We start from the raw sequence: 21,674 nt of genomic DNA, 5'->3' as shown, positions 1-21,674 counted from the left end.
CCGTAACATGCTTGAATGAAGGGCTACCAAGTTTGTTCAAATGAATGACCTTGACCTTCATTCAAGGTCACAGGGGTCAAATAGGCTAAAAATTCTTTAAACAACTTCTTGTGAATAACTAAGGGGCCTAGAGACCTGATATTGGGCCTGTGACATGCTAGGATGAAGGGCTATCAAGTTTGTTCAAATTAATGACCTTGGTCTTCATTCAAGGTCGCTGGGGGTCAAAAAGGCTGAAATCTTTAAACGATTGCTTCTCAAGAACCAAAGGGCCCAGGATACTCATATTGGGCTTGCAGCATGCTGGGATGAAGGGCTACTAAGTTTGTTCAAACGAATGACCTTTACCTTCATTCAAGGTCACAGAGGTCAGATAGGCTTAAATCTTTAAACGACTTCTTCTCAAGAACCAAAGGACCCAGGATACTCATATTGGGCTTGCAGCATGCTGGGATGAAGGACTATCAAGTTTGTTCAAATGAATGACCTTGATCTTCATTGAAGGTTACAGGGGTCAAATAGGCTTAAATCTTTAAACAACTTCTTCTCAAGAACCAAAAGGCCCAGGATACTCATATTGGGCCTGCAGCATGCTGGGATGAAGGGCTACACAGTTTGTTCAAATGAATGACCTTGACCATCATTCAAGGTCACAGGGGTCAAAAAGGTTAAAATACTTAAATGACTTCTTAAAAATAGCTAGGAGGCCTAGAGACCTGATATTGGGCCTGTGACATGCTGGGATGAAGGGCTACCAAGTTTGTTCAAATGAATGACCTTGATCTTCATTCAAGGTCACAGGGGTCAAATAGGCTAAATTCTTTAAACGACTACATTGTGTTGTGCTAATAGTCAGATGACCGTTAAGGCCCATTGGCCTCTTGTTATTTCTATTATTATTCTCCCTCCTTTTTAAATTGAACTGTGATATGTTAATTGTCATCTGTGTTCTAGTAAATATTTTATCACAAAATTTCTACATTGTGCGTTTTTACTACCCTATACCCTGTAATTGTAAATGTTGTATATATATTGTACATTTTTACTTGACCATATGTGAGACGAGTCTTTGACTCAGTATGTTAAGTCTAAATAAAGTCTATTATTATCATTAATCACATGGTAATCATTTATTGATTTCTTTATAAAACATTTCAATTAAAACAGAATTTAAATTGATGAAATAGGAAGATGATTTATTGGTGATTTTCATTATGAATTTTTGAATGGTCACTTTGGATTGGTTTAACAAAGCACACTTAAAATAAGATGTTATCTGTTAAAAGAAGTGAAAAAAAGCAACAATTCAAAAATTATTGTTAAATTGTTATTTCATTTTTTATGCTATTTCAGGATGTGTTACAAGATTTTGCTGCTTCTGCCCTACAAGTGATGGATACACCTTACGACAACAGGTCAGTGGTGTACATATCCACACATGTACTGTGATCGTTACATATACACACATGTACTGTGATCGTTACATATACATGGTACATATACACACATGTACTGTGATCGTTACATATACACACATGTACTGTGATCGTTACATATACACACATGTACTGTGATCGTTACATATACACACATGTACTGTGATCGTTACATATACACACATGTACTGTGATCGTTACATATACACACATGTACTGTGATCGTAATATATACACACATGTACTGTGATCGTTACATATACACACATGTACTGTGATCGTTACATATACACACACATGTACTGTGATCGTTACATATACACACATGTACTGTGATCGTTACATATACACACATGTACTGTGATCGTTACATATACACACATGTACTGTGATCGTTACATATACACACATGTACTGTGATCGTTACATATACACACATGTACTGTGATCGTTACATATACACACATGTACTGTGATCGTTACATATACACACATGTACTGTGATCGTTACATATACACACATGTACTGTGATCGTTACATATACACACATGTACTGTGATTGTTACATATACACACATGTACTGTGATCGTTACATATACACACATGTACTGTGATCGTTACATATACACACATGTACTGTGATCGTTACATATACACACATGTACTGTGATCGTTACATATACACACATGTACTGTGATCATTACATATACACACATGTACTGTGATCGTTACATATACACACATGTACTGTGATCATTACATATACACACATGTACTGTGATCGTTACATATACACACATACTGTGATTGTTACATATACACACATGTACTGTGATCGTTTCATATACACACATGTACTGTGATCGTTACATATACACACATGTACTGTGGTCATAACATATACACACATACTGTGATCGTTACATTCAATTTGAAATATAGAATAATGAAACAGTTGTTTAAACAGACAAATCTTAATAAAATTAATATATTTCTTTTATTGTTGATGATTTGATTATTTTAGGATTTTACAATCTAAATACAAAACTTGAAATTCATCACTTTTCAATTTACTCATAGTCTTTCTATAAGTATCACGTAATACATTTCTGCATTTTGCAAGAGTTTAGAAACTAGTATATTATATTTTCATGAATTATAAAACCATAATATTTATATCAATAGAAAGATAATTATATTTCTATCAATAGAATATAATGAACCTTGATAATGTGAATATTATAATAACTTTGTAATTCTTTTTAGTACGGCTGAGACTATGCCTACAGTCCTTTATGAGTTCCCGAACGGCTACAATCAGGACTTTGGAGCAGAGAAATTCAAATTACCAGAAGGTCTATTTGACCCCTCTGTAATCAAGGTAATCCTTTTTAGGCCAAAAAAAAATTAATTGTTAGTTTCTCAGGCCACTTTTTTAAAAAGTCAGTGCGGGCGGCGGGAATATTTTTTTATTTTTTATTTCTCTGAAAACAAATGCGGCAGATAACATTTTATTTTTTTCTCACTTGAAGGACATGAAAATCAATGAAAACACGTGTAGAAAACGTAAATTCTTACTCAGTCTTTAAGAACAGCTTTTAAATATCTCAATCGTCACTATATCCAAAGAAAACCAGTTGAAATACATAATCCTGTGAGGAAACATTCCGTTTTGAGCAAATGCTGACATCGGCAGCCATTTTGTACCGGAAATGAAAGGTGCATACTAAAATTGGAGCCAATTTCCGGGTGCGTTTTCGAATGGAAATTTTGGGCGAGTTCGAATGGAAATTTGGGGTGCGTTCGATGCGGCGGTCTCGATTTTAATTTTTAAGTTATGGCGCATAAAAAACATTGGTGCGGGGGGTAAATGTCGATGCGGCGGGGCCTGAGAAACTAAGAATTAATTTTGTTTGGCCTTATAAAAGCTCTTTTAATTTAGTTTCTAAAAATACTTCATTTATACTCTAATAGACACATAGTTTAAAATACTATAAAATACTATACAACATAACTTTTGTTGTGTCCGAGTGGTTAACATATCCCAACATATTACCACAAGCCCGCCACCTAGGGGTTGCGAGTTCGAATTCCATATGGGGTAGTTGCCAGGTACTGACTGCTGGTCGATGGTGTTTCTCTTGGTTCTCCAGCATTCCTCCACTACCTATCTCTATTCACATCCTTGAAAGACTCTGTTAATAGGACATGAAACTAATCAAACTAAACTTTTGTATATATTTCAGGACCTGCCAAGTGGAAATACCATGTTAAGTGCCGGACATGTTGTAACTACAAGTGTGGGAATGTGTGACATCGATATACGACCGGTAAGTTTATCAGTTAATTCACACATTGGCCTTGAAATTAAAATTACTTTTTGTGAGACATTCATGTAGGATCCATGATATTGCAGAGTACTATCCTCTATCTTTAATATACAGTCAATAGTCTGGATTCCATATTTGTCATGGATGAACTTTTTATTTTGTATTAGTACATCACGTGACAAAGTACTAGATTCTGATTTGCTACACACATGGCTACTATTTGCAATAGTGCCCGGGCAAGCGGGCACTATTTAAGTGGCGCGAAATTGAACATGAATGTATTGTGACATCACCATTACATTACGTCATTATAACGCTGCGCTTCGACCAAGACGTCAAGATGGCGGACAGGCTGTTGTGTGCGGGGATGGAAGCAAATGTTGCTGTTCTACAGAAGACAGTTCACTCATGTTCTATATTGATATACTTTTAATCTTCATGAAGCTGAATCCCGTTTTATAGAAACACAAATTTCCGTGACAATTCATGTGCTGTACTTTTAATGTAATAATATGGTTTGGAAATGAAGATAGCATTGCGAGATGTCACTTAGACGTGCTTCTGTTACAATAACATAAAAACAAGTCCCATCTGAGAGTGATGTACTTAACCCATTATGGCCTGTTTGAGAGGGCACTATTGCCTCATAGTATTGTCTTGTGATGGGATAGTGCCCTCGCCTTCGGCTGGGGCACTATTCCATCCCTCGACAATACTATGAGGCAATAGTGTCCTCTCAAACAGGCCATAATAGATAAGTGCTCTTTTAGATTGCCACGCTTTCTACTATTGAACCCACTCATAACTATGATGTATTCGGCTCAGGCGCTATTCCTCAACAATACTAGGAGACAATAGTGCCCTCACAACTAGACCATAAGAGATAAATATATCATGGACAGTTTTGTCTTATCATGCCAAGATACAGGCCATCTAGGCCTCTTGTATACGTATGTGAATCCACAGCAATCTCAAAAAGGATAGTTGTTTTTAAAACAATGTACATTTTATGTAATACAGTAAATACACATCTGACTGATCATTTCTCTCTGGTGTGAAGTTGTAATGATGTCTTTCCTTTCTATAGAGCTTGTACAGCAGTGTGATTGTGGTAGGAGGGAACAGTTTAATATCTGGATTTACAGACAGACTTAACCGTGACCTCGGCACAAAAACACCACCGGTGAGTAATATGTTATCTCTGGGTCAAACTGTTCAAAAGATAATTAGCTTAATCACTTGTTTAGTGAAATATTTAATTCTTATTTTTTTCCATTCAATATCTGAGAAAGGCTGTAGCATACACAGCATAAAACGCATAGTCACATGCGGTTTGATTGACAGGTAGCTATTTGTTTATTTTTGATTATATATCCTCTATGATGGTAAAAAATGAAATGCTTTCGAATATCAAAAAAAATATTGTCAAGTTTATTTGACATGGTATTATTTTATCTTGATTTGGAAATTGTTGCTAAACAGTATTTAGCCTAATCATCTTTTGAACAACTGCAGGGCCATTAAACATTAAAATTTCTGTGGAATAAGAAAATCTTAATTTGTTAGTACTCATTGGCAAGTTGGAGGCCTTGTGTAGAGATAACAACCTGTATTGTATCATCAGACAATGGTAAGGTAACAACAAGTGCTTGTTACTGATTAATTAAAATCTTATTAACAGCGAAATCTGACTTAATATAATTCACATATTATTAACGAGCAGACCTGGTTTGTCAAGTATAACTCTATGATATATCGGTCACTTTAAGTAATTTGTGTGCTGGTGGTAAGTGAAGATAAATTTAAAGCTGTAAAAAATTCCTGTATTTCACATACTTGTCATTTTATGGACGGAATACGATGTATTCTTTGTCCTCCATACATCATCTTCATTTTCATATGGGGTGCTATCACATTTTTAATCAAACTCACATTGAGGAAGCTTTTAACATTGCTGTATAACAATATATACATGTAGTTCTTTGCAAAGAAGTGCATGCTTTGGTCCTAAGTAATTTATTCATTATCAAAGATAGTGACTTATAAATTTTGTTTCAAGGCTTATACTATGAATGTTAATTAAAAGATCCCCCTCAATACCAAAATTATATACACCTCAATTGTATTTTATTGGTAGGGGAAAATTTATTGGACTTAAGGGAGATAACTCTTACTGCCTTGTATGCTAAAATAAATAAGCTATAAAAGTAGTCTTTTCCGAATATCTAAACACATATATCTGGTATACCAGTATGTCCTAGATTTCATTAAATAATTATCCAACTTTCAAATTGAGATCTATACCTGCTTAATTCAACATGCATACAAGTTCAAAGTTTACATTAATTTCCTTTGTTTAGAGCACTTCAAATTTAGTTTGGCCGTCATTGTCTGTTTGTTCTGTGCGAGCCCTGATATCTTGTAATTTTGATAAATAGATGTTTTCTCTTAAATGAATGTGTCTGTTTGAAAGAATGTTTAAGTTGGTCATGGGGCTAGATGATTGAACTTTTTATTTAAATGATAGTTTTTCTTCTTCCATATATGGTGTATGGTCATCAATACCATCATGTTTTGTCATTTAGCAAAATCACTCTAATATTTACATTTGTGCATGTTGGTCACAGTTTAAATATACTTTATTAACTAACCAAGGCCAATTGATGTCTATAACTGACACACAAATCATGACCATTATGACATCACTAATGTTGATGTGAACACGTCACCTGATCGTCAAAACGGCTGTTCCATCATATGGATTAAACCATCGTTGATAAACTGTTTTCTGTTAGCGTATATTATGAAAATCGTCTGCAAAGCTCTGGCATCTATATACCGTAGACAAAAGATTTTGTAAAAAGATAGTTTAATGATTAATTGGTCCACAATACAATAGTTTCATTCACAACTGGTTATAGTCATTACAATTAAAGAAAAAATATTTCAAAAAAGAAAATGTAGAAATGAAGATAAGAATGATACTGTAGTCTAGCTGTTGTGTAGCCTATAAGAGAGGTGGGGCTGTCTGTTGTAACACAATGTTGGAGACACGATACTACTCCACCCTCAATTAGTAGTCATTAGCGTGGGCTGGACGCTAATTAATCTTGTCTTATCGACTCTCAGCCATTTCTTTATGTGTTTGATTCAGGTTACAAGAACAAGAATTTATTTATTCTTAATTGGAACTCTTTTTATTGTCGTCCAATTTAAAATCAATTGAGGGATTTAAAAGGTCTGAAATTGTCATTTAATTTGGGTTTTTTTATAGAAAGGAATTTTATCCCATTATTGTTTGTAGATATATTTCAGCTGATCATTTTATGGCATGAAATGTATGAATACACTGTATTTCTGGCTACCAGCTATAGTCACTATGGCTTTAAATTCTGTCTATGGGGTTTTCTTGCATGTAAGATATTGCCTAATGTCTTACACTGATCTTTATTTAAACAAAAAAAATAATATAATCATTCAAATTGTGTACAGAAATTTCAATTTAATGACTAATGATTAGACCATACTGCAAACCAAATTCTACATATGATTAAATTCCACATAATTTGTAGAAGAGTAGAAGAGGTAACGCAAAAATTAATAGCCAGGAAGTGTGGCAAACATTAACTTGTAAAGCCTTAGGATTCTAATATGTGGAATTAAATCGTTTTGAAAAAGTAGTTAGCCATGAAAATGTGAAATATTGTCATCACAAAATTAAGTAGGTTTACAATACGTAATAAAAGATAAATGATGTTGTCCAATTATACATGAATAAAAAACCAAGTAGGAAAATGGAACTTTTAATTAGAAAAGTATACATTTTCTTACAATATATCCCGTACCCAGTTATTTTCCTAATTATGATATGTTTAACTTTTGCGATTTCGCAGGACATTTCTTTGATCTCGAAAATTTGATTTGCCAAAAAATACTTTGTAACCTGAAAGCTAGATTGCGAAAATTGAAAACTGCTTAGATTTAATTTTCTCCTTTCTAGTTAAATATCCAAAATATTGACCCTGCACATAAATAACCTTTTAGTATAATATTAACGCTGTATTTGTAATAAGCGCCCAGGGTGCTTAAAAATACATGTAGAAACAAACAGGGGCACTTGTTAGGGAACCAAAATGTGGACAGAAAAACTTTTTAAAATATGTTTTTTTCTGTCCTCATGGCACATTAATCTGTCACAGTTTACACATTATCATGTCATGATTCACATGTAAAAGACTCCCAAGTTCATGTAATGTGGGATACCATGTTGATGTTGGAAGATCCTGGGGATGGAGAGCATTTATAACAACTACAACTACATCTCTAGGGAGAGAGGGACGCTAATTACAGCAAATATGGTGCATCAAGATATTTGATTAAAATTTTTAAATAAAATCATAAAACAATTGGTTGGTAATATATCATATTCTTATGCCGTGATTGATTCATTTTCGCAAGGACGTACATGAGAAGGATAAGTCACACTTGGTTTTGGGCAAGTGCGGTGCAGGAGCTTTTGTGTTTGTGCACTGACCGTTACATTGGGCGAGACTGATTTTCCTTTAATATCTGCCAGCACAGCCTTTGATATAGCTTGCGGGTTCAAGGGTTACCGTCTTACTTTCTGAAGCGTGCTGTCATTTCATGAGCTGTCGTATTTTTTTAACAAAAATTTAAGATATTTCTTCTAACTTTTTCGTTCTTAAAGAAAGTAATAAACGTTGAGAAATTTAATCAACTTTACCTTAGTGTTTTGTTTGACTCGATCAGACAAGTGTTTGTTGAGAAAAATGTTTTTTATTCCTGGTTCATAGGCGTCTCGCGTGATGTTTAGTAATGTAAAGAGACAGTGACGAATCCTTCTCACTTATAAATCCTTGATTTTCGTTATAAATGAAGCTATAATTACTTTGATTTATCAAGTTTACTGTAATTACATGTATGTACGTAGATAGAAATAAAGACCCCATGTGGCGGTTTATCATTTTCAATGTTAGCAGTTCACTAAATTCTAATTATAAAAGGAATAATAGCTAATTTCTTCTACAAGCTGTCTACAGCCAATGTAAAATTTCACTATTTATCAGATATGTTACTACATTGAGAGATTTAGTGAGAAAATTGTGAACTAATTATAAGCATTTTATAAGTAATATATGTAATTCCATTGGAGAAATGACCAATTAATCATTAGAGGAGCCACAGATATTTCAGCTTAGTGTAAAATATTTGTGCCGACATTGGTATCTGTACTTAGAGTTTAAGGGGATGCCCTGCACTGTCTGTACACGTCCTTATATCTGTACTTAGAGTATAAGAGGATGCCCTGCACTGTCTGTACACGTCCTTATATCTGTACTTAAGAGTATAAGAGGATGCCCTGCACTGTCTGTACACGTCCTTATATCTGTACTTAGAGTATAAGAGGATGCCCTGCACTGTCTATACACGTCCTTATATCTGTACTTAAAGTAAAGAGGATGCCCTGCACTGTCTGTACACGTCCTTATATCTGTACTTAGAGTACCCTGCACTGTCTGTACCGTCCTTATATCTGTACTTAGAGTATAAGAGGATGCCCTGCACTGTCTGTACACGTCCTTATATCTGTACTTAGAGTGTAAGAGGATGCCCTGCACTGTCTGTACACGTCCTTATATCTGTACTTAGAGTATAAGAGGATGCCCTGCACTGTCTGTACACGTCCTTATATCTGTACTTAGAGAGTATAAGACGATGCCCTGCACTGTCTGTACACGTCCTTATATCTGTACTTAAGAGTATAAGAGGATGCCCTGCACTGTCTGTACACGTCCTTATATCTGTACTTAGAGTATAAGAGGATGCCCTGCACTGTCTGTACACGTCCTTATATCTGTACTTAGAGTGTAAGAGGATGCCCTGCACTGTCTGTACACGTCCTTATATCTGTACTTAGAGTATAAGAGGATGCCCTGCACTGTCTGTACACGTCCTTATATCTGTACTTAGAGTATAAGAGGATGCCCTGCACTGTCTGTACACGTCCTTATATCTGTACTTAGAGTATAAAGAGGATGCCCTGCACTGTCTGTACACGTCCTTATATCTGTACTTAGAGTATAAGAGGATGCCCTGCACTGTCTGTACACGTCCTTATATCTGTACTTAGAGTATAAGAGGATGCCCTGCACTGTCTGTACACGTCCTTATATCTGTACTTAGAGTATAAGAGGATGCCCTGCACTGTCTGTACACGTCCTTATATCTGTACTTAGAGTATAAGAGGATGCCCTGCACTGTCTGTACACGTCCTTATATCTGTACTTAGAGTATAAGAGGATGCCCTGCACTGTCTGTACACGTCCTTATATCTGTACTTAGAGTATAAGAGGATGCCCTGCACTGTCTGTACACGTCCTTATATCTGTACTTAGAGTATAAGAGGATGCCCTGCACTGTCTGTACACGTCCTTATATCTGTACTTAGAGTATAAGAGGATGCCCTGCACTGTCTGTACACGTCCTTATATCTGTACTTAGAGTATAAGAGGATGCCCTGCACTGTCTGTACACGTCCTTATATCTGTACTTAGAGTATAAGAGGATGCCCTGCACTGTCTGTACACGTCCTTATATCTGTACTTAGAGTATAAGAGGATGCCCTGCACTGTCTGTACACGTCCTTATATCTGTACTTAGAGTATAAGAGGATGCCCTGCACTGTCTGTACACGTCCTTATATCTGTACTTAGAGTATAAGAGGATGCCCTGCACTGTCTGTACACGTCCTTATATCTGTACTTAGAGTATAAGAGGATGCACTGTCTGTACACGTCCTTATATCTGTACTTAGAGTATAAGAGGATGCCCACTGCACTGTCTGTACACGTCCTTATATCTGTACTTAGAGTATAAGAGGATGCCCTGCACTGTCTGTACACGTCCTTATATCTGTACTTAGAGTATAAGAGGATGCCCTGCACTGTCTGTACACGTCCTTATATCTGTACTTAGAGTATAAGAGGATGCCTGCACTGTCTTACACGTCCTTATATCTGTACTTAGAGTATAAGAGGATGCCCTGCACTGTCTGTAACGTCCTTATATCTGTACTTAGAGTATAAGAGGATGCCCTGCACTGTCTGTACACGTCCTTATATCTGTACTTAGAGTATAAGAGGATGCCCTGCACTGTCTGTACACGTCCTTATATCTGTACTTAGAGTATAAGAGGATGCCCTGCACTGTCTGTACACGTCCTTATATCTGTACTTAGAGTATAAGAGGATGCCCTGCACTGTCTGTACACGTCCTTATATCTGTACTTAGAGTATAAGAGGATGCCCTGCACTGTCTGTACACGTCCTTATATCTGTACTTAGAGTGTAAGAGGATGCCCTGCACTGTCTGTACACGTCCTTATATCTGTACTTAGAGTATAAGAGGATGCCCTGCACTGTCTGTACACGTCCTTATATCTGTACTTAGAGTATAAGAGGATGCCCTGCACTGTCTGTACACGTCCTTATATCTGTACTTAGAGTATAAGAGGATGCCCTGCACTGTCTGTACACGTCCTTATATCTGTACTTAGAGTATAAGAGGATGCCCTGCACTGTCTGTACACGTCCTTATATCTGTACTTAGAGTATAAGAGGATGCCCTGCACTGTCTGTACACGTCCTTATATCTGTACTTAGAGTATAAGAGGATGCCCTGCACTGTCTGTACACGTCCTTATATCTGTACTTAGAGTATAAGAGGATGCCCTGCACTGTCTGTACACGTCCTTATATCTGTACTTAGAGTATAAGAGGATGCCCTGCACTGTCTGTACACGTCCTTATATCTGTACTTAGAGTATAAGAGGATGCCCTGCACTGTCTGTACACGTCCTTATATCTGTACTTAGAGTATAAGAGGATGCCCTGCACTGTCTGTACACGTCCTTATATCTGTACTTAGAGTATAAGAGGATGCCCTGCACTGTCTGTACACGTCCTTATATCTGTACTTAGAGTATAAGAGGATGCCCTGCACTGTCTGTACACGTCCTTATATCTGTACTTAGAGTATAAGAGGATGCCCTGCACTGTCTGTACACGTCCTTATATCTGTACTTAGAGTATAAGAGGATGCCCTGCACTGTCTGTACACGTCCTTATATCTGTACTTAGAGTATAGGACTATGTTAGTATAGAGTATAAGAGGATGCCCTGCACTGTCTGTACACGTCCTTATATCTGTACTTAGAGTATAAGAGGATGCCCTGCACTGTCTGTACACGTCCTTATATCTGTACTTAGAGTATAAGAGGATGCCCTGCACTGTCTGTACACGTCCTTATATCTGTACTTAGAGTATAAGAGGATGCCCTGCACTGTCTGTACACGTCCTTATATCTGTACTTAGAGTATAAGAGGATGCCCTGCACTGTCTGTACACGTCCTTATATCTGTACTTAGAGTATAAGAGGATGCCCTGCACTGTCTGTACACGTCCTTATATCTGTACTTAGAGTATAAGAGGATGCCCTGCACTGTCTGTACACGTCCTTATATCTGTACTTAGAGTATAAGAGGATGCCCTGCACTGTCTGTACACGTCCTTATATCTGTACTTAGAGTATAAGAGGATGCCCTGCACTGTCTGTACACGTCCTTATATCTGTACTTAGAGTATAAGAGGATGCCCCTGCACTGTCTGTACACGTCCTTATATCTGTACTTAGAGTATAAGAGGATGCCCTGCACTGTCTGTACACGTCCTTATATCTGTACTTAGAGTATAAGAGGATGCCCTGCACTGTCTGTACACGTCCTTATATCTGTACTTAGAGTATAAGAGGATGCCCTGCACTGTCTGTACACGTCCTTATATCTGTACTTAGAGTATAAGAGGATGCCCTGCACTGTCTGTACACGTCCTTATATCTGTACTTAGAGTATAAGAGGATGCCCTGCACTGTCTGTACACGTCCTTATATCTGTACTTAGAGTATAAGAGGATGCCCTGCACTGTCTGTACACGTCCTTATATCTGTACTTAGAGTATAAGAGGATGCCCTGCACTGTCTGTACACGTCCTTATATCTGTACTTAGAGTATAAGAGGATGCCCTGCACTGTCTGTACACGTCCTTATATCTGTACTTAGAGTATAAGAGGATGCCCTGCACTGTCTGTACACGTCCTTATATCTGTACTTAGAGTATAAGAGGATGCCCTGCACTGTCTGTACACGTCCTTATATCTGTACTTAGAGTATAAGAGGATGCCCTGCACTGTCTGTACACGTCCTTATATCTGTACTTAGAGTATAAGAGGATGCCCTGCACTGTCTGTACACGTCCTTATATCTGTACTTAGAGTATAAGAGGATGCCCTGCACTGTCTGTACACGTCCTTATATCTGTACTTAGAGTATAAGAGGATGCCCTGCACTGTCTGTACACGTCCTTATATCTGTACTTAGAGTATAAGAGGATGCCCTGCACTGTCTGTACACTCCTTATATCTGTACTTAGAGTATAAGAGGATGCCCTGCACTGTCTGTACACGTCCTTATATCTGTACTTAGAGTATAAGAGGATGCCCTGCACTGTCTGTACACGTCCTTATATCTGTACTTAGAGTATAAGAGGATGCCCTGCACTGTCTGTACACGTCCTTATATCTGTACTTAGAGTATAAGAGGATGCCCTGCACTGTCTGTACACGTCCTTATATCTGTACTTAGAGTATAAGAGGATGCCCTGCACTGTCTGTACACGTCCTTATATCTGTACTTAGAGTATAAGAGGATGCCCTGCACTGTCTGTACACGTCCTTATATCTGTACTTAGAGTATAAGAGGATGCCCTGCACTGTCTGTACACGTCCTTATATCTGTACTTAGAGTATAAGAGGATGTCCCTGCACTGTCTGTACACGTCCTTATATCTGTACTTAGAGTATAAGAGGATGCCCTGCACTGTCTGTACACGTCCTTATATCTGTACTTAGAGTATAAGAGGATGCCCTGCACTGTCTGTACACGTCCTTATATCTGTACTTAAGAGTATAAGAGGATGCCCTGCACTGTCTGTAAGAGGATGCCCTGCACTGTCTGTACACGTCCTTATATCTGTACTTAGAGTATAAGAGGATGTCCCACACTGTCTGTACACGTCCTTATATCTGTACTTAGAGTATAAGAGGATGCCCTGCACTGTCTGTACACGTCCTTATATCTGTACTTAGAGTATAAGAGGATGCCCTGCACTGTCTGTACACGTCCTTATATCTGTACTTAGAGTATAAGAGGATGCCCTGCACTGTCTGTACACGTCCTTATATATCTGTACTTAGAGTATAAGAGGATGCCCTGCACTGTCTGTACACGTCCTTATATCTGTACTTAGAGTATAAGAGGATGCCCTGCACTGTCTGTACACGTCCTTATATCTGTACTTAGAGTATAAGAGGATGCCCTGCACTGTCTGTACACGTCCTTATATCTGTACTTAGAGTATAAGAGGATGCCCTGCACTGTCTGTACACGTCCTTATATCTGTACTTAGAGTATAAGAGGATGCCCTGCACTGTCTGTACACGTCCTTATATCTGTACTTAGAGTATAAGAGGATGCCCTGCACTGTCTGTACACGTCCTTATATCTGTACTTAGAGTATAAGAGGATGCCCTGCACTGTCTGTACACGTCCTTATATCTGTACTTAGAGTATAAGAGGATGCCCTGCACTGTCTGTACACGTCCTTATATCTGTACTTAGAGTATAAGAGGATGCCCTGCACTGTCTGTACACGTCCTTATATCTGTACTTAGAGTATAAGAGGATGCCCTGCACTGTCTGTACACGTCCTTATATCTGTACTTAGAGTATAAGAGGATGCCCTGCACTGTCTGTACACGTCCTTATATCTGTACTTAGAGTATAAGAGGATGCCCCTGCACTGTCTGTACACGTCCTTATATCTGTACTTAGAGTATAAGAGGATGCCCTGCACTGTCTGTACACGTCCTTATATCTGTACTTAGAGTATAAGAGGATGCCCTGCACTGTCTGTACACGTCCTTATATCTGTACTTAGAGTATAAGAGGATGCCCTGCACTGTCTGTACACGTCCTTATATCTGTACTTAGAGTATAAGAGGATGCCCTGCACTGTCTGTACACGTCCTTATATCTGTACTTAGAGTATAAGAGGATGCCCTGCACTGTCTGTACACGTCCTTATATCTGTACTTAGAGTATAAGAGGATGCCCTGCACTGTCTGTACACGTCCTTATATCTGTACTTAGAGTATAAGAGGATGCCCTGCACTGTCTGTACACGTCCTTATATCTGTACTTAGAGTATAAGAGGATGCCCTGCACTGTCTGTACACGTCCTTATATCTGTACTTAGAGTATAAGAGGATGCCCTGCACTGTCTGTACACGTCCTTATATCTGTACTTAGAGTATAAGAGGATGCCCTGCACTGTCTGTACACGTCCTTATATCTGTACTTAGAGTATAAGAGGATGCCCTGCACTGTCTGTACACGTCCTTATATCTGTACTTAGAGTATAAGAGGATGCCCTGCACTGTCTGTACACGTCCTTATATCTGTACTTAGAGTATAAGAGGATGTCCCGCACTGTCTGTACACGTCCTTATATCTGTACTTAGAGTATAAGAGGATGCCCTGCACTGTCTGTACACGTCCTTATATCTGTACTTAGAGTATAAGAGGATGCCCTGCACTGTCTGTACACGTCCTTATATCTGTACTTAGAGTATAAGAGGATGTCCCGCACTGTCTGTACACGTCCTTATATCTGTACTTAGAGTATAAGAGGATGCCCTGCACTGTCTGTACACGTCCTTATATCTGTACTTAGAGTATAAGAGGATGCCCTGCACTGTCTGTACACGTCCTTATATCTGTACTTAGAGTATAAGAGGATGCCCTGCACTGTCTGTACACGTCCTTATATCTGTACTTAGAGTATAAGAGGATGCCCTGCACTGTCTGTACACGTCCTTATATCTGTACTTAGAGTATAAGAGGATGCCCTGCACTGTCTGTACACGTCCTTATATCTGTACTTAGAGTATAAGAGGATGCCCTGCACTGTCTGTACACGTCCTTATATCTGTACTTAGAGTATAAGAGGATGCCCTGCACTGTCTGTACACGTCCTTATATCTGTACTTAGAGTATAAGAGGATGCCCTGCACTGTCTGTACACGTCCTTATATCTGTACTTAAGAGTATAAGAGGATGCCCTGCACTGTCTGTACACGTCCTTATATCTGTACTTAGAGTATAAGAGGATGCCCTGCACTGTCTGTACACGTCCTTATATCTGTACTTAGAGTATAAGAGGATGCCCTGCACTGTCTGTACACGTCCTTATATCTGTACTTAGAGTATAAGAGGATGCCCTGCACTGTCTGTACACGTCCTTATATCTGTACTTAGAGTATAAGAGGATGCCCTGCACTGTCTGTACACGTCCTTATATCTGTACTTAGAGTGTAAGAGGAAGCCCTGCACTGTCTGTACACGTCCTTATATCTGTACTTAGAGTATAAGGATGCCCTGCACTGTCTGTACTTGTCCTTATCACAGTAGAACAGCAGGGATCATGGAGATTGGTGGACTGGCACCATTCTCCTATCTTGTCAAACCGAACTACTTCATGGAGTTTCATTTTTGTACAGGTAATAATAGCTTGGTTTTTTTTTCTAACATTTATTAACATCATCTACATTTCCTTGGATTAGATGATGTGTCTTTATCATGTATAGCTTCATATACCGTTGGTATTTTGAAGAACATTTCACAAAAAAAGAGGGATGCAGGATACATATATGACTGGTCTACATATTATATGCATGTTGCAGAGAACTTTATCAGAATGTAATTGATAAGGGTTTGGCAGTGGTGTGTTGTAGTATGAAGCGATGAAGCTAATTGAAATGAATTAATCATGTTTATGAGTTGTATATGGATGGTTATGACGCATCAATTTTAATTCCTTGTCACTGATATCTTCATAATACATGTATTAATGGCAGATATATGCAAAAATAAGCAGGGAATGGGCTTCTCTCTCAGACAGAAAAAAACCATTTGTGCCTCTCCTCTAAAAAAGAAAAGAAATCAGAGATAAAATAGTTTGTTTTGGAGTCCGTCTACCAAAAGCAGAACAAGGATGCAATCTTGATGTATACATAGTAAGAAAAATGACTTGAAATTAGGGACCAGAAGGTGTGGTGCTTATGTGATATTCTGCTGCAGTGTGCCATTGACAATGAGGTGTTAATTTTAAGCTCCATATGACGCAAGCATCAGACTAAAGGTCTAAGGTTTCTTCATAAAATCATGGTGCCTTTCCACAAACACACAAACTTTCACCTTCTCAAATAACAGTTGTTTTATGGCCATCAAACAATATTTACATTTCTGTTTTCTCTTTGCTATATAACCTTACCAACTGCGAAATCGTTTACAATTGCGTAAACGCAGTGGTTGCTACGCAAGAATACACACATCGGAACACTGATTTCCGCAAGTAGTGTGAACGCGCATCAGATTAGGCCTATTGTATCTGTATTGACTAATCTTCATTAGTACATCACGTGACAGAATACTGGATTCTGATTGGCTACACACATGGATACTATTTGCAATAGTGCCCGGGCAAGCGGGCACTATTGAAGTGGCGCGAAATTGAACGTGAATGTATTGTCACCATTACATTACGTCATTATAACGTTGCGCTTCGACCAAGACGACAAGATGGCGGACAGGCTGTTGTGTGCGGGGATGGATGCAAATGTTGCTTTTTTACAGAAGACAGTTCACTAATGTTCTATATTGATCTACTTTTAATTTTCATGAAGCTGAATCCCGTTTTTATAGAATCTCATATCTCTGCCACAATTTATATGTTGTACTTTTAATGTAACAACGTGGTGTGGAAATGAAGATAGCGTTGCGAGGTATCGCTTGACGTGTTTCTATTACGATGACATGAAAAACGGTCTCATGTCAGGGTGATGTACTAAACCCATTATGGCCTGGTTGAGAGGGCATTATTGCCTCATAGTATTGTTGAGGGATGGAATAGTGCCCGAGCCGAAGGCGAGGGCACTATCCCATCCCTCGACAATACTATGAGGCAATAGTGCCCTCTCAACCAGGCCATAATAGATAAATATAATACTTGTATAAATGTAATGTAAATATTAAATTATATATCAGAAAATAAAATATTTAACAAATATTGTATAAATGGGATGAAAAAAGATCAAGTTAATGTGAAACTATATTTTGTGTACTCTCTGAATTTGACAACATTTCTCGCCAAATTGAAGGCAGCTGTACATGTTCCGGGATTCCATCAATCGACCGGCTGTAACATAGTTTTATTTTATTTGAAAACTTGATTAAAATAAAATGATTGGTCGAGATGTAAATATAAGGAATGATTTTTTATTTTTTGTTGCTTACTGGTTTGTAAACTGCATTTTTGTACAGATATTTCACCACGCGTCATTTAAAATATCTGTAAAAAAATGCAGTTTACACACCAGTAAACAACAAAAAAATAAAAATCATTCCTTAAATAACGAATCAGTTCTAATTTGGAAAATGATTCATTACATTGGTACTTGGAAATATAAAAAAAAGTATGCTATTTCTCTTTTACTTTTAATAAGATATAAGACACAACGACAATTCAAATCAATTTTAGGATTTGCAATTTGTTAGACTATATTGTTTGTAAACAGTTGTGTTTATGGGAATTATTTAATTTGTTTATGGAAAAGAAAGACATGCATTTCTCTGGAATTCCCATTTCTATATAAAACTAGCTGCTTCAAAAAACATGATAGATACTGAGGTTGCTGCTCAAGTTCATCTTTCTGTCAGGCTATACCCAGGGGGAATAACTCCCCAGAAATCATAGTCACTATAAATGTATAGGATGTTTTATGGGTATGGGTGTAACATTCATGTTTAAATAGTTTAATGTATGCTCTGGTTGTTTCATTCATTCTTCATTGTTTTTCAGAGCATGAGGCTGAAAATAATATCGGCCACTGGAACGGCTGAGAGAAGATTCAGCAGCTGGATCGGAGGATCAATCCTGGCCTCTTTGGTACGTTCTCCTGTATCACCTGTACTGTATATCTGTTTTTATCAGTGTTAATGTGCAGGTTACATGACTGTCAAAGTGTTATCAGACACGCACTGACAGGAGAAGAGCCACAGTGACATTACACCCACCTGTTGAAGTCTGTCATCTTGCTGACGTTTGACAGGTGGCAATTATTTTTATTTTACAACCACCACAACACAACTTTGGATTCCTCTTCTAGTTGGTGCTCTAAATCATTTCATTGCGTCCACCTGAGACACACCATAGTCTATAAAAGTTTCTGCTCCTGATTATCGCTCAGCATTAAGGGTATGTTGCTTGTTGTCTTTAGTGGCATGCTGCAGTGATATAGCACTATAAAAAGGGCAACTGTTCTAATATACAAGAAGACACAACACGAACATACCGCAGTCTCCCAAAACACACACCACACACTTCATAAAAAAATACACACCGCATACATAGGAGGCTGTCCTTACATAACCCTACATTGTAGCTGTTGATAGGACATGGTTATGATAAACCAAACAAAACACAATCACTCTCAGTACATCATCTGATTTAATAACGGTTTTTATGTTCATGCTATTGCTATTTTCAAATACATGTATCTGGGTATAATATTGAATATGAAAATGCATATTGAATGCATCTTTGGATGACCACTGCATTTAAAAATTACTTTGATTTCCAAACGCTAATTAGATACCTTATTATTTTATACAGGGTTCATTCCAACAGATGTGGATCTCTAAGCAGGAATACGAAGAAGGGGGCCGGAGCTGTGTGGAACGCAAATGTCCTTGATGGAATGGTCAAGGTCATAATGGTTGTCATATTGTGTTGTTTTGTAACAATGGATCAAACTAAATGGATTTGAGAAAACAGAAGAAAAAGCTACAATTTGTGGCTTCTACAATGTGTTCAAAGGGTTACTTTCTTTTTGTTGTGCTTTACATAACAAATGAAAGAATGCAATTTTAGATACTGTTGAAATATATCTATGGTGCTAAATTAAACTCATTATTTTGTTGAAAGAAATCTCTCAGAAACATGATGGAAGCAAAGAACATTTCAATTAAGGCAAATCAATATCAAATTATATTAATAGTGAATTTTGTTTTGTATTCTTTTATCTTTGAACCATTTCCTATATGTTATACAGTGTGTGTTTAAAAACATTGAAAAACTTATATTCTTTCGACTTTTGTTGCAGTATCAGGAATCTCTGCACCTAGTGCTTTATCAAATTGATTATCTTAGAAATAAATTTTCAAATAAATTAAGTATAGTACAAGCCAAGGGGACCAAGAATTTATGACTTACATATAATCATACATATGTCAGTGCGTAAATATATTATCAAGTGCATAATATAATCAAAGTAAGATTTTTGACAATAAGAAAGGAAGTCATTCTTATTATTTTTTAATTTTGGTCACAAATAGAATTTAAAGTTGAACAAAGTACTTTAAAAACGATTCATAATGATTTCTGGTTTTGTAATTAAGGTGAACTGTAATTTGCAAAACACAAAAAAAACATAAAAAAAACCAGGAGATTTAAAGACTAGATTTAAAAACTACATTAAGGGGAGATAAATTTAGTTTGGACATGAAACGTGGAGAGTATACAAGGCATCATGCATCCTTAAATAAGTTATAGGTATAAACTGCTTATACCATGTTCACTAATTCACCCCTGAAAATTGTTAATGGACTGCTCCAATCTTGGAGTGAGAACAGTTCATGCATGTTTTCAGGTGTCAAATATGAGTTAATTGACCTGAACACAGGGCCCTGATGTAGTAAAGACACCAAATTGATTATCCCCTGAACACAGGGTCTTGTATATTGAATTAATCAGGATATTCTGTGTATATCCTGTGTATGATGATTGTTAATGATCGTTGGGTTGATGTATATTTCATGTCTGATTCGGTAAGTTTGTAAATGAGAGATAGTTGTGAATTTGAGTATGAATGGAAGAATGTAGATCATCGCATTTCATTTCTTTTGTAAACAAAAATAAAAAGTCAAAAGTAAAATAAATTGTGTTGTGATTCATCTGTCATTTTACCAGGGGTCAAGGGTAAGGGGCAATCTGATTAACCACTCCATTCATAAGAGGATCTGACAACATCCTATGAGGGGTCATGTTCCAATGACCTTTATAACACCTGTTCCTCAGATCAAACACCATTTCTACGACATCCTACCTCAATTGAAAATGCCATATTGTCCCAGTATCCATGTACAAATATCTTTATTGTGCTCTGTGGTCGAATTGACTATGTATATGAAAATGATTCTGGCAGCTTTTTTGAAACTGTTTCATCCCAGGACAAGATTTTGGGAACAGCAATTTGATTGGCCATTTCCAAAGGTCACCAGAATGTGACCCCTAATGGGATGTTGTCAGATCCTCTTATCAAACATAGTGATAATAAGGATTTGTATTTTAATCAGATTAGGGTCGTGGGTGAACTGTTGTCACTATAGCTGTATATCATTGTCGATTGTACTACATCCCTCATTTCAAACTCCTCAAGTTTCAGCAATAGGATTTTATGGAGCCTAGTCTGAAATATAGCTGAAATGTTCATGGCTAGCTTCCACTTGTATAAAGCATCTCAAAGAAAAGGGAAACCTCTGGCAAAGCAATATCTTGGAGAAAATAGGGATTAAGGAAATCTTGGTTCTTAATAAGTTGGCATTGATATGAGAGAAGAAAATGCAGAAAAGCAAAATATAGTACATGTACG

General features: G+C 37.4%; 1 protein-coding gene across 1 annotated transcript in view; it reads left to right on the top strand.

Moving 5' to 3' along the window:
* The window catches only part of LOC138329081 (actin-like protein 6B), a 30,419-nt gene extending 9,458 nt beyond the window's left edge, over window positions 1–20,961 (top strand). The window contains exons 9-14 of the mRNA XM_069275810.1: window positions 1,354–1,415; window positions 2,706–2,820; window positions 3,686–3,769; window positions 4,857–4,952; window positions 18,824–18,910; window positions 19,637–20,961. Of these exons, the coding sequence (XP_069131911.1) occupies window positions 1,354–1,415; window positions 2,706–2,820; window positions 3,686–3,769; window positions 4,857–4,952; window positions 18,824–18,910; window positions 19,637–19,717 (525 nt within the window). The 3' untranslated portion in view covers window positions 19,718–20,961. The remainder of the gene's footprint in view (window positions 1–1,353; window positions 1,416–2,705; window positions 2,821–3,685; window positions 3,770–4,856; window positions 4,953–18,823; window positions 18,911–19,636) is intronic.
* Window positions 20,962–21,674: the final 713 nt, after the last annotated feature.

This window comes from Argopecten irradians, chromosome 8, assembly GCF_041381155.1.
Source record: "Argopecten irradians isolate NY chromosome 8, Ai_NY, whole genome shotgun sequence".
NCBI classification, from domain to species: domain Eukaryota; kingdom Metazoa; phylum Mollusca; class Bivalvia; order Pectinida; family Pectinidae; genus Argopecten; species Argopecten irradians.
The sequence above is the reverse complement of the archived record's forward strand: the minus strand, read 5'-3'. Positions and strand labels throughout refer to the sequence as shown.